Below are 14,480 nucleotides of genomic sequence, written 5' to 3'. Positions count from 1 at the left end.
GACTGACTCTGGAGCCCTCGACACACCTCTCACTCTGCAGCCTTTTGTGAACATATGTAAATGTATGTCTTACTTTGATACCCTCTGCCTCTCCGGTCTCCTAAAAACAACTTCTTCCTGAACTTTTCCAACACACCCAATGGGTTCTGTTGTCCCGATATCAATACAGGTTTAGTAGGAGACGGAAGATGGACCATTTAAAGCTCTTGCATACATAATGAGCTCAGAATGTACGTTCCCTGTCTGACTACAGACACATTAACTCCTTGCAGTCCTCCCCGTTTAATTTAACATAGCACTCATGTAAACCTACAATTCTACTTTTCGCTTTTCCCGCCAAAAAAGGTCTCAAATTGAGATAAAGACACAATGAAGCAGATTATCCCAAGATCATCCCGGCTGTCTTCAATGCCATTCACCGGTACCTTACTGAATCATCGGCCATCATGTCTGATCAGCTGTCTCTAACTCCCTTGTTCCCCTCAACCAAAATACGCCATATTGTTACATTTTTCACTGTATGAATCGTTTCCTTATTCCACACAAACTACAAATTCCTTATGCTATCAGTATAAACTTTTAAAACATTAACCACTCATACATGTGCTCGTCATGCTTGGGTTTCCAGGCTGCTGATCTCACAAATTTAACTGGTTGTTCTATTGCTTTCACTACAATTTGGACACCCTGTGGTGATGGATTATGGGTGAGTCTCAGGTTAATTTTTCACCAAAGGTTTCAACTCATAATATCAGTGTAGTGTGTCCTAGGCCTCTTGATATTTCACTACTTATTCCCTGGAAACCTTGTGCTTTTGTGTAAAATGTAAGCTTTGCTAGCACAATGTTAATTCCTCTATGGGTTTCCAACTTGTGCATAGCTTTCATAAATATATTTTCTACAGCATAGTCTTCTCCATCTGTGGTAATATGCAGGTGTACCTGCGCATCCCAGGGGTACCGACTGTAGTTTCCACATTGCTTAAAGGGATCTTGCACCTTCAGTTTTCATTTGCAAGGCAGTCTTAATTGTATATTACCAGAATATCACATTTTTAATATTGTGCTACTTAAATTTGTCAGAATATTTACTAGAAAAGTATCCTGAAGGTAAGTGTATATGACAAATATGTGTCTAAACTCTACATATATATATATATATAACTATATAGACACACACATATGTATACACACATATATATATATATATAATTTACACTGATTATCTATATTTTTAAGGTAGGTTGATGTGGAGTTAGGAATAGTGAGTCTTAATTTACCTGTGTGTATGCTTACCTTCATGACATTTTGGTAGCTGACGTTCAGCTATGATAATTTTGGAGAACAATATTTTTTTGCTGAGTATTTTGACATACAACCAATCTCGATGGATGGTAGCCAGTGGTGAAGCACGAGATGAGATTAGCACGTTGCGGCCATGAGATGGGGTTCAAGGTTGACAGTAACCCTCCATTTTATCAGTACAGAGCGGTCCTCATCATGGTGAGGCCCATTTCTTGGAATCCATGTCGCCGAACTGTAGAGATGATACCACCATACATTTTGAGAGACTCTTTTTAAGTTAGGCCACCACACCGCACAATATCCTGCAATTCTGACCAGCACCAACTGAAAGAGACAGAATCCTTCCTACAGGCTTCCAGTTTCCGCCATATCAGTTCTTCCTTTTAAACCGCACCCTCAATCACTCTACCAGGGCTGAATACACAGCCCTGATGCTTCCCTTCATACCGATGCCTCTTAAACATTTGCAAAATTCCTAACTCTTATCATTTTCCTCACCTCTTACCTCCATCAGCTCTGTCTCCCCAACAATGCACCCTAAATACACTCAAAGCAGCAACAGCAGCCAAACAGACAGATTCCTCAAGAGACCGGCCTTGACCCTTATGGCTTTTCAATCACATATGAGGCGAACTTCAAAGGAAAGGACTACATATAGAAAGAAGGAAGGCACTGTGGTGCGAGTTGCGAATGACGAGTTGCGCAAGCCAATGCCTCGTGGCCACATTGTAGTTCAGTGGCTGTATTTAGTAGTCTAACGGTGTGCATTTAAAACGTTTAACGACTTGCATTGTTTAGTGGAAGGCGTATGCCATGTAACAAACACGCTCGATATTCATTGCTACTTCAGTTTTAGCGTCTTACTGGGCAAGTAAACAACTACTGCCTCCGCATAAGTGGAAGTGTACTCATTTCATGACGATTTCTTTGCTCACCCTTATTTTGCCTTTTTGCACAGCAGGGCTCACTAATGAGGGTGTCCGCCGCTAGACACTTACCATTTCTTTAATGACACTTGTCATAGTCACAACCTTTTTGAGATGGCCAGCCGCACAGAATGCTGCGGCATATCTCATCTCCAGAACTGCAGGGCACATGCTCCTGGAAGGCGGCCAGAACTCCACTAGGAGACCTGTGAGAGGACTCTTGTACCAAGAAGGCAACATTGACTCCCATAATACGGCAACATTGAACTAGATAATATTGCAACACTGGCTCCCATGCTAGGAAGATGTCACTGACTCCTGAACTAAAAGAGGGACCTTGGACTCCAGTACCATGGATGCTCGACCAAAATAGCAAGGATGTTCTACCGACTGAACAATATCGACTTACCAACTTATTACCAAGGAGACTAAACATGGACTTAGAGTAGTAAATCTACAATCCCAATGTGCGCTCACTAAAATGACATGCTGGCAGTCGATATTGTTCAGTCTATATAAGTGCAAGACGTGTTTCTGGACCGCGCTGTGTATCGACAGACCTCTGCAGCCGTGCATTCTGCTACCTTTGACTAGGTTTGCTCTATGCACATAGCACGTACAGGCATATAAAGAGGGCTGTGGTGATTCCTGGACTAAGAGGCGTGAAACTGACTCATGTACTTACTACGATCACACTGGCTCCCACACCTGATGGCCACACTGACGTCCGTACGAAGAAGTTTAAGCAACTCGAATACTAAGGAGGCGACAATGTACAAAAAGGCCATACTGACTCCGTTCAAAGAAGTGGGCACCGATTATCCCAGAAAACCAGACTGACTCCCTGTTCTATCCAGTGCTTGAAATGGAAAAAAAAAGTGCAGGTACTATGTACCAGAGTACCTGCTTGTGTCTGAGAAGTGCCGGTACTCTCTAATTAAAAGTATTACGTTTTTCTTGAGAAGTGCAGGTACTCTCCCATTCAAACTAAAGAAGGGCCGGTACTCAGGACCGGACAGTGCCGGCCCATTTAAAGCACTAGCTCTATCAAGTGTGACATGCTCTGGCCTACAGGTGAATCTAGGCTTGTGTGACATCTGTCCACATAAACTTGACAAAAGCATGTTGCATTTTACAGGTGGGCCAATGGACTCGCCGAGTCACCACAGGAGCTACATTTCTGGAGACAAAAACTTTTTTCAAAGCTGGGTGCGCTATAATGCCATCACAAGAAGTGACTGGCAAGAATATAGATACGCTGAAAGTAATGGTGTTTTTGTTGTGGCATGCTATTTATTAACGGGAGATGCCTTCTGAACGGCCAGGATGGTTCCATTTTAAGTAAGCGGCTCTGTTTACATTTCTACTCTATTGACTTTGCAACTCCGGCACGTCTCGCACAGACCTCAATACACATTTTACTCACGGTTCCCCTCCCTGAGGTCTGGTGAGGTCACCTGGGGAGGACCGCACCCTGCACTTCCTGACACGATGTTTGAGAGGACGTAGACCCTGGCCTGGGTGACACAGATGCCCTGCACACGGGGGGAGGGACACCTGTAATTCCTGTGAGCGTTAGAAGCAGTGTTCACTGTAGCCTCGACCCCCTGCCGGACTCCGCCCACCACACACTTACTCCGCCCCCACCTTGTATAGCACTCTCTCGCCCCCCCCCCCGCCTCGCCAGACACCCACAGTGCACCCCCCACTTCGCTGCCTGCACCAGTCATGCTCCGACGCCGCCCCGTGATTCAGAGAGATACAGAGGATGTGAGTCAGCCCAAATCAAACTTTACGCATTCCATCCTCGCTCCCCGAACCAAAATAACAGAACCCATGAGTGCTTCCTCTACGGCCTCATCTTCCCTCCCCGCCGTGAGGGCCCTCGAAACGAGCCCTCTATGGCCCCGCCACGACCCCCTGTCTGCAGAATGCCCCCTCAGGCGAAGCCCCGACACTCACCCCCTTTAAGCCCCTATCAGTTGTCTCACAGTGCTACTATACGATGACCTCTGACCCCAACACTGCTGCTGTCCAGACTATCTTCGCTCACATGGTTACTTCAAGTCATCAGTGCTTGTCCTATCCGGGCTCGGTACCACTGGTCCTCTAAGATCAAAAACTTCCGATGCTCTCCTCACAGTAATCTTGTGTTCCAGACACTGTTCCTTCCAGCCCAGGTGCACTAATGCTCCTTGAGCACCAGTAACACGATTATATGATTGTGGTGTATAGTGCAGTGTTCACCAAATCCTTGCCTCGCCCCTTGTCTAGGGCGTCCCGGATGTGCCCGGACAGTCCCGGTTTTCGACAGCTGTCGCAGCAAATTTCAGGAAATTAAGCTCATGGCCCGGTTTGAAGAGGGTCGGCTGAAAAGGGTGGGAGGTATGTTTGTATGTTTCGCAAAGCAGGAATAGTTAGCAGCTGTTATAGGAAAGCAATTTAATTCACAGGCATGCAACTGGCTTTAAAAATGACATTTTCTGTATTTTCTTAATGCCTTTTCTGTAATTTTCTGCAGGCATGCAACTGGCTTTAAAAATGACATTTTCTGTATTTTCTTAATGCCTTTTCTGTAATTTTCTGCTAAGGACCACTGTTATTCTGTGCACTGTGTTGAAGTAAAATTGTAGTCCTTCTTCTATTTTTGGGAAATGTCCTGTTTTTTTGCTTTAAAATTCTGGTCACCCTACCTAACTAACCAGAACTCAATGATACATGTTCTCTGCCTCAAAAGTAATGCACCTGGACATTAGATCGGATTTTATTGTATTTTTTTAATGATGTTTTAATGAATCAACTCTCGTATGATATTTTAATCTTCTTTTGTAAAATGTTTGCACTGGTTTTAATTAACTATGCATAATAAAATTACCTTACCTCACCCTACCTGGTCACCCTACCCTTTTTGGTGGTCCCCGCTTCCTTGTTTTCCTGCTCACGGAGCAACACTCCTACCTCTAGTTTCATTGTTCGTTATCTCTCTCTCTCCCTCGAGATAGATGACTGACCCAGAAGCTCTTTCTCACAGGATCTTCTGACAACCAGTGGACTTGCCTCGTGCTCTTTGAACTGCCTCCAGATCCCTGCCACCCGCAGTCTAGTATCGGTCTAGTATTGGATGGCCCCTGCTTTTAACTCACAGACCAGTCCTCACAGACAGTCTGACAGTCAGGGCTGCACCTAGAGATAAAGCAACTCAGCCAGGTCTGGCCCATGCTATTTTTGGGAAGCAAGGGATTGATTTCTGCATTGAACGCGGCATAAATCACCTCATCAATCTTGCCTGTGGCAATTGAGGGATAGTTCTGCTGTCTTTCAACATCGGAGTCGAATCTGTCGGTGTCGGTGTCCTTGAGGCTACTGTTCCTTCCAGCTCCTGGGGCTGTTACATACCTGCCAACTAGAAGAACAATCTCACCTTGTGAGGAGGGGGCGGGGCCTTGAAGGGGCAGGGCTTCATGCCGATAAACACCTAGGAAGCACTTTTGAACTCCACCCCACCCCAAGCCATCTCCCCTCCCCCAAAAAAAGCTTACCGAGGCTGGTGCCAATGTCCTGGGTTGTTTTCACACCCCTTAATGTACGTCGGCAGTTCAAAGCCTCTGAAAATGAGGTTGAAAACCACTATTTACAGTGTTTTTCGGCTCGGTTTCCCTGCCACCTAGTGATATCAGCTCCTCACCGGGAGACCGTTTGATAGGAGCCGATATCCTGTGTCACAGTATGGTCCATCCTCCACTATTACTCCAAGGCCCTATATTACAGCTCCTTCTATTACTGTTCTGTGCATCTCCTCTACCACTACTCCCTCCAGTCACAGTACTCGTGTTCGTTTCACCCCCAGTACTCCTGTTCCTTCTTGTTGTACTCAGTGCTGCTGCAGCTTTCAGCCTGTGTTACAGGTCCTTCCCGCCCCAGTACTGCCGCACCTACAATGGTAGGCTCAAGTAAAGGCAGTTATGACACAGCCCGTAGGCTCAGATTACTGTAGTAGGAAAGTATATTGGTGTTGGTTACCCTTGTAACAAATCCTGGGTATAGAGGACTGCCCAGGTGGAAAACGTTTAGCCTACTTCTTAATTGGCAGCCCATCAGCGACAACACTTCGGGGGTAATTTCATGCTCCGTCATACTGAGGCTCCGTTTGTTATTTTTAGAGCACCTGGCACTACCAGGCCCCTCGCTAACTGCTCATTCTCTCAGTAGTGGCCACTGCTTTACATTGCTGGCCATCTTGAAATGTTAATGTCCATAGTTTTTACTGGTCCGAGATAGCTGCTACATTTAATAGCTACATTTCGGCCATCACAACATTGATACAGTGTAATCTGCTGGTTCCTTGTTTCTGGTTAAAGCAAGCATAACAAACAGTGTGTGTAACCTGTAGATCACTTGTTCGAATCCTAATAATATAGCTCAGTGTGTTTCAGCATTAAGAGATCATTGCACAGTCTGCAGGTGGCTTATGCCCCTGCTGCAAACATCTGCTTTTAAGCAGTAAGTTATACTTTTGAACCCTTGCAGGGCTGAAAGGTTCATTGTTCTGAGATCAATAAAACAGTCAGTCTGCAGGTGGCTTATGCCCCTGCTGCAAACATCTGCTTTTAAGCAGTAAGTTATACTTTTGAACCCTTGCAGGGCTGAAAGGTTCATTGTTCTGAGATCAATAAAACAGTACTGTTGGCTAGAGTTGAAGAAAAAAAAAGGTGGATTTCTGGTCGGCTAGTGTTTGCGCCTAAGCCAGCCACCACTCTAGTCAGGGTAAAGCATTTATACACAGAAGATAACCCCTGCTCACCCCCTTGGTAGCTTGGCACGAGCAGTCAGGCGTATCCCAGAGGCAATGTGAAAAGACACACACACACACACACACACACACACACACACACACACACACACACACACACACACACACACACACACACACACACACACACACACACACACACACACACACACACACACACACACACACACACACACACACACACACACACACACACACACACACACACACACACACACACACACACACACACACACACACACACACACACACACACACACACACACACACACACACACACACACACACACACACACACACACACACACACACACACACACACACACACACACACACACACACACACACACACACACACACACACACACACACACACACACACACACACACACACACACACACACACACACACACACACACACACACACACACACACACACACACACACACACACACACACACACACACACACACACACACACACACACACACACACACACACACACACACACACACACACACACACACACACACACACACACACACACACACACACACACACACACACACACACACACACACACACACACACACACACACACACACACACACACACACACACACACACACACACACACACACACACACACACACACACACACACACACACACACACACACACACACACACACACACACACACACACACACACACACACACACACACACACACACACACACACACACACACACACACACACACACACACACACACACACACACACACACACACACACACACACACACACACACACACACACACACACACACACACACACACACACACACACACACACACACACACACACACACACCACACACCACACACCACACACCACCCCACCCCACCCCCCACCCCCCTTGCATATAGGGCCGGTGACCCTATATAAATATAGGGTCACAGGCCCTATATTTATATTATATTACCTCTAGGCTTTGTCTGCCCTGCCTCAGGGCTTGGGGGAACCAACAAAGACTGCTTCAGGGTAGAATTGGAGCACTCTGTTTACCAGGCTCCTCTACCCCTTTGTCAGGTGGGGGCTAGTCATCAGACTCACCACGGGGCCGGGAGCGGAGCCAGCATTGTACAGGGCAGGCACAAGCCTATTCAGGGTCAGGGGGCTACTCTTCCCACTACTCCAATTGCAGATGTCCCATTCAACCTAGTGCTGACTCACCCTGCCCCTCCTGGAGCCACACACACCTCACCAGCCCCTGCCACTCAAAAGCCAGACATGCAATTCACATCAAGCAGGCAGACACATAGCACACAGAAATGCCAACTTCTAAAAGTGGCATTTCTAAAATAGTTATAATAAATCTGCTCCCACCATTGCGCAGCATTTATTATTACCATTCCAAATATACTAAACTTGACCACGCTGCTTCTCTCATATCAGGAATTACCACTGAAACACTTATCAGGGAATCTCCAATGCATTCCTATGGGAGGGCAGCCTCACAGTAGGAAGAAACCAAAATGGCTGTTTGTCACCACCAGGACATGTCACACACGTAAAGTACATGTCCTACCTTTTACCTAAAATGCACCCTGCCCATGGGGCTAGCTAGGGCCTACCTTAGGGGTGACTGACATGCAGCAAAAGGGCAGTCACAGACATGGCACACACTTTAGGTGCCACATCACAGCAGCAGTAACACTGCTCGCACAGGCCCTGCAATGGCAGAGGCCTGAGATAGGTTTGAAAAGCTAAATTGGTGGGTGGCGCAAACAGTGTTGCAAGCCCACCAGTAGCATTTAGTTTACCAGCCCCTGGTATCTGAGATACCACTTTACAGGTAAATTAAATAGGCCAAACAGGTGTAGACCAATCTTACCATATGTAACACAGAGAGCACACACACTTTACACTGGACAGAAGTGCTAAAGTGCCCAGCGTCCTAGAAACACCAACACCATGTCAGAAAAAAGGTTAGGAGAAAGGCAAAAAGTTTAGGGATGACCCTGCAAAAAGGGCCAAGTCCAACAGCTAGCCATTCACACCTAATATTACATCCTATAATAAGTACACTCTATGTAACAATAACTTATAGCACTTCACATCTCACTACTGCTCTTTGGGCTTGCCATGACTTTAAATTGTGACTGGCAAAATACTGACTCTTCAACTAACTGAGCTTTCCTGCTGGCTATATTGTGTTCTATGTAAATGGCCATTATTGGCATAAATACCACAATACACAAAATGTAACGACAAGAGGGTGGATTTCATACAAAAATCCAAAGCTGTCTCCCCTTGTACTTCAGGTATAGAGCATGTAAAGCCTTCAAAATAGTGTATCTCTTGCTAACTTGTGGGCAGAGTCCAAAGGCCTGCTCTGCTACAATGCCCAATGAGAGGGAATAGTTCTTCTGACACACTACTTGACACAATCAATCACTGATTGCCTGTCAAAGGATGCAGTAAATAGTGGCCTGTGAGGGCCCTTCCTTTTCTTTACAATAATCACTGCAGGAGACCTGCCACCTCACATGGTGCTACTGTGTGTCACGCGATATAATCGACTCCCTTCACACAATACACAATCACCCGGTGAGAAGCTATTACACAGTGGTAGAGAAATATCACACGGTGGTAGGGAAACCACTACAGAGTGGTTTTCTAGCTCTTTTTTCAAAGTTTTTAACAGCCAATATCCATTGAGGGGTGATAACACCATAGAGAATCGGCAACAGCCTCAGCAAGCTCTTTAATTTGGAGTAGATGGGATTAATGGGGATGCAAAAAATGTCTTAGGTACTTCTCAGCATTGGGACAGGCCCCCTCCAATGCATCCTCCGCGCACAATGGATTTTATTTTAGTTTGGAGGCCTGCTGCAGTTTTCCAAGAAAATCATCTTTGAAGCATGAAATCCGCACTAAAAAGCTGAAAATCGGGCAACTGAATTCAGCACTGTAAGTGCAGATGTTCAGTGTAAGTCTGGGTAAGTGCCAATCCTTCGTTAGAGGCATTACTTACCAGTCACCAGTTGTTTAAATTGTGTCCATAAGCTCCACAATTGTTATTAATATGGTTGCCATGGATCTGCTCCTGTTAGGATTTGAAGTTATTTTAACACTTGTAGATTTTCTTTTTAACTACCTTGTGTGAGTAATGAGGCCCAGAGGCCCATTATTTGGTGACGTCCCACGACCTGTGATGCCATCAATGTGGTTAAGGTGTGTGATATTTCCTCCACTACCCTCATTAATTTGGGTACACGTCAACAAATTCTTACCCGGCTTTTTAATGTTGCTTTATTCTTGCTTCCCTTCGGCCTCCCTCGTGGTCTCTTCGGGGTGGGTGCTTCACTGGGCTCCTATCCAGAAGGAAGAAAAGAGAAGTTAACAAACATCTGAACACTTTTTCATTAATTTGGCCACTCAGATACTCCTCTGGTGGCACTCTGAAACACAGATTACACTGAAGTCAGAATACTTGTAAACTGCAAGGGCGAAGAAATCCTCCGCGGATCTAGAGCACACCCAATAATTGGAATTTTCTTCCATTAATAGCAATAATTACATTTTACATTCTTCCTTTTCACAAAATAATTATCAACCAATTATCAACCAATTTATCGTCCGTTCTCATCAATTCTGAATTGTTAAAAATAAATGCTGTACAATCTTGATGCGTTTTTGGACTTACAATGTCCTTTCTCGAGAAGCAAACCATTTCAAATCATCTAAATTAGAACATATTAAACTTGTATACAAAGTTGTATTTTTATACAAAAGGTAAAAATAATGGTAGCATTGGGTTAAACATCACTATACTCAGATCGCTTCATGAAAATTATTATGATGGATTAAAGATTATTACCCACGCAGGCTTGATTGCTTTTTGCAGCAGACATTTGTGCATTTAAATTTCTGGCTAGAGTATTGCGTCAATTGATTTTGTCTTCTTCAGCACACGCGCCCCATGTTTTGATATAATTTACTATATTTCGGTATACTCGTTATTGCATAGGTTTTGTCTAGATTAGAGCAACTTCAAATGTAATTGTTCTCTCGTGATCATCTGACTATTTTTGGGCACCTTGTGGAAAGAACATTAATGTGGATGAGAAACCCTAATGAGTTGCTGAATCTACTTGAATAGTCGCCCACTTGGGCTTAATTGTAATTACGACTTCCGGTTTTCTGTTTTTACTGATTTTTACAGATAAATACAGACAGTAAATGTTGGACTTGGCCCTTCTGGCAGGTTCACCCCTAAACTTTTTGCTTTCTATGGTGACCTGGTGATAGTGATTTTTGGTTTCTGCGCACTTTACCACTGTGTCCCAGGGTAAAGTGCGTGCGTGTGGTGAGATTGGCCTGCCCTCCCATAGGAATGCATGGGGAATGTATGTGTCAATGTTAGTTACTGATGTGTGGGGAGTGCAGGCTCGAGTTTGGTATGTGCGTACTCGTGTGATTGAATGCTGCGCGATGATGTGTGCAGCGTGATTGTGTCTATTGTGTTTGATTGGCTCGGATGCTCCCTCCATCACCACCCCTTTTTGTACAACTTCTAGAAGTTGGCATGTCTGGTTAATTTAGGTGAAATGACTGGCTGGCTAGTGATTGGCTGGAGCTGGCTGGTGTGCCAGGCTCCAGGAGTCAGGATGGGTCTGCCCCAGTGGTGAATGGGAGATCTGCATGTTGATGGCCGGGGAGGAGTGCACCTGGGACCTGAATAGGGCTGGGCTTTCCCCACACAATGCTGGCTCCACCCCCTGTGGTGCGACTGATGTCCCTAGCCTGGCCAGTGAATGGAAAGGGTGGCTGAGCACAACAAAGTGCTCCAAAACCAGTTGCATCTGGTTTTACCTTCACCCTGCACCTAAGAACAAAGGAATCCTGTGTATAAGAAGAGGCTGTGACCTCTTGAAAGAGGTTCTTCACCTGTTCCTGACTTGAGTTGGGGCTGCTGCTGCTGGGCGCCAGGAGGATACCGCCACTAGGGACTGCCTCCCTGCCTGGAGGACCCTGTGAGCTGGACCCTGGGCCCAGCCTTGCCCCCCCCGCCTTCACTTCTTTTTGGACTTTATCCCTGGACCTGGGGGGACTTGGGTGGCCTGCCAGTGCCTGGGGAGTGCTGGCCTCCCCCCCAAGAATAGCGTGTGGCGCCGCTGGTGCTGCAAGCCCTACCCTCGAGGGATTCCCCAGCGTGGGGATCCCCCTTTTGTTAATTCAGCGCAGGTGCCCACCCTGCATTTGACCCGCGTTCTTGCAGAGTCTTTGTTGCACCCCTGGCAGGTGCCCACCCCGCCATGGACCTTATATTTAATTAAGAGGGTGCCTACCCCTCGTTTGCCCGAAGACTGCACCGCCGCCGGCAGAACCAAAAATCACTATCACCAGGTCACCATAGAAAGCAAAAAGTTTAGGGGTGAACCTGCCAGAAGGGCCAAGTCCAACAGTAAACAATGTGTTTCCTGTCTGTATTTATTTTTAAAAGGGGAAAACTAGTGAAAATGTAGCTTCTTGTGTGTTAATCTCCATGCCGTCTTTTATGATTTCCAGGCAACAGCTGGGCAGATAGAGAGCGTGGAGAGTTAAGAAACACGATGAGATTTCCTTAAATTCAGGCATATGTTAACATATATTTGTAGTATAACACTAATATGTACCTGTAAGTGTAGTGATTTGTTATACGTGGCTACTTAATTTTCTAAAACGTGACAGGCATCCATGTATGAGTGAGTGAACGTCTAAGAGTTAAATAAATGTGGAAACATACCATTTTACGGCTCCACTTATTATCAAAACACAAAATAAATACGGATAAATACCAATAAGATGGCCACAAAATAAATATGGATAAATACAGATGGAAATGTCAAAAAAATAAATACCTTAAAATTGGGAGCTCTAATTATAATGAAATATTTTTGCATTACATTGTGTGTGATCAGAACAGAAAGTTTAATCATATTTCGAGGGAATGTTCTCACCCGAGATATTGCAGTTACATTGATTGATTCATTTCTGCACATATTTTATCTCATTTTGTCATGAATGTTCTTCATTTAAAGGTTATATAGTTGCATCTGGAGATCGTGAATATTCCCACATAATGGTTTATGAATGGCAGCAGGTGGGTTTTTTCCAGTATGTTTTTTATTTCGCTTCTTTCACTTTTACACGTGATATTTTAATGAGTACAAGATGGGGTTTCTTTTGACTACACGGAGCTTTTTACCTGATCTGACTAGGACGTCAGCGGCGCCCATTCCTCACCGCCCACAGCTCGCCGCACCCGCTCCGCGGGTGCCGCGTCGCGCAGAGGGACTCAGGGCACTCTGAGGAGGGCTTGGTTGCTGTTGCTTGGCTGAGGGTGAGAGGCGCTAGCGGGGCTGCGAGCGTGCAGGGACTCCAGGAGCCAGGAGTCCCTGCGAGACCGTCTATCACCTTCCGGTCCGCTCTCCCTGCTGGCCCCGCCCCTCGCCTTCTGAGGACTTTTAAATCTCCCGCCACTGCCTTTCCTGCGGGTTTCTTTTGACTACACGGAGCTTTTTACCTGATCTGACTAGGACGTCAGCGGCGCCCATTCCTCACCGCCCACAGCTCGCCGCACCCGCTCCGCGGGTGCCGCGTCGCGCAGAGGGACTCAGGGCACTCTGAGGAGGGCTTGGTTGCTGTTGCTTGGCTGAGGGTGAGAGGCGCTAGCGGGGCTGCGAGCGTGCAGGGACTCCAGGAGCCAGGAGTCCCTGCGAGACCGTCTATCACCTTCCGGTCCGCTCTCCCTGCTGGCCCCGCCCCTCGCCTTCTGAGGACTTTTAAATCTCCCGCCACTGCCTTTCCTGCGGGTTTCTTTTGACTACACGGAGCTTTTTACCTGATCTGACTAGGACGTCAGCGGCGCCCATTCCTCACCGCCCACAGCTCGCCGCACCCGCTCCGCGGGTGCCGCGTCGCGCAGAGGGACTCAGGGCACTCTGAGGAGGGCTTGGTTGCTGTTGCTTGGCTGAGGGTGAGAGGCGCTAGCGGGGCTGCGAGCGTGCAGGGACTCCAGGAGCCAGGAGTCCCTGCGAGACCGTCTATCACCTTCCGGTCCGCTCTCCCTGCTGGCCCCGCCCCTCGCCTTCTGAGGACTTTTAAATCTCCCGCCACTGCCTTTCCTGCGGGTTTCTTTTGACTACACGGAGCTTTTTACCTGATCTGACTAGGACGTCAGCGGCGCCCATTCCTCACCGCCCACAGCTCGCCGCACCCGCTCCGCGGGTGCCGCGTCGCGCAGAGGGACTCAGGGCACTCTGAGGAGGGCTTGGTTGCTGTTGCTTGGCTGAGGGTGAGAGGCGCTAGCGGGGCTGCGAGCGTGCAGGGACTCCAGGAGCCAGGAGTCCCTGCGAGACCGTCTATCACCTTCCGGTCCGCTCTCCCTG

At 46.8% G+C, this 14,480-nt stretch overlaps 1 protein-coding gene across 1 annotated transcript in view; it reads right to left on the bottom strand.

Annotated features, from left to right (window-relative positions):
- Positions 1–14,480, bottom strand: part of HMGA1 (high mobility group AT-hook 1) — a 106,293-nt gene that overhangs the window by 71,079 nt on the left and 20,734 nt on the right. Inside the window, exon 3 of the mRNA XM_078644252.1 lies at positions 10,341–10,421. Coding sequence (XP_078500378.1) covers positions 10,341–10,421 — 81 coding nt within the window. The remainder of the gene's footprint in view (positions 1–10,340; positions 10,422–14,480) is intronic.

This window comes from Lissotriton helveticus, chromosome 5_1 (assembly GCF_964261635.1).
Source record: "Lissotriton helveticus chromosome 5_1, aLisHel1.1, whole genome shotgun sequence".
In the NCBI taxonomy this organism is placed as follows: domain Eukaryota; kingdom Metazoa; phylum Chordata; class Amphibia; order Caudata; family Salamandridae; genus Lissotriton; species Lissotriton helveticus.
The sequence above is the reverse complement of the archived record's forward strand: the minus strand, read 5'-3'. Positions and strand labels throughout refer to the sequence as shown.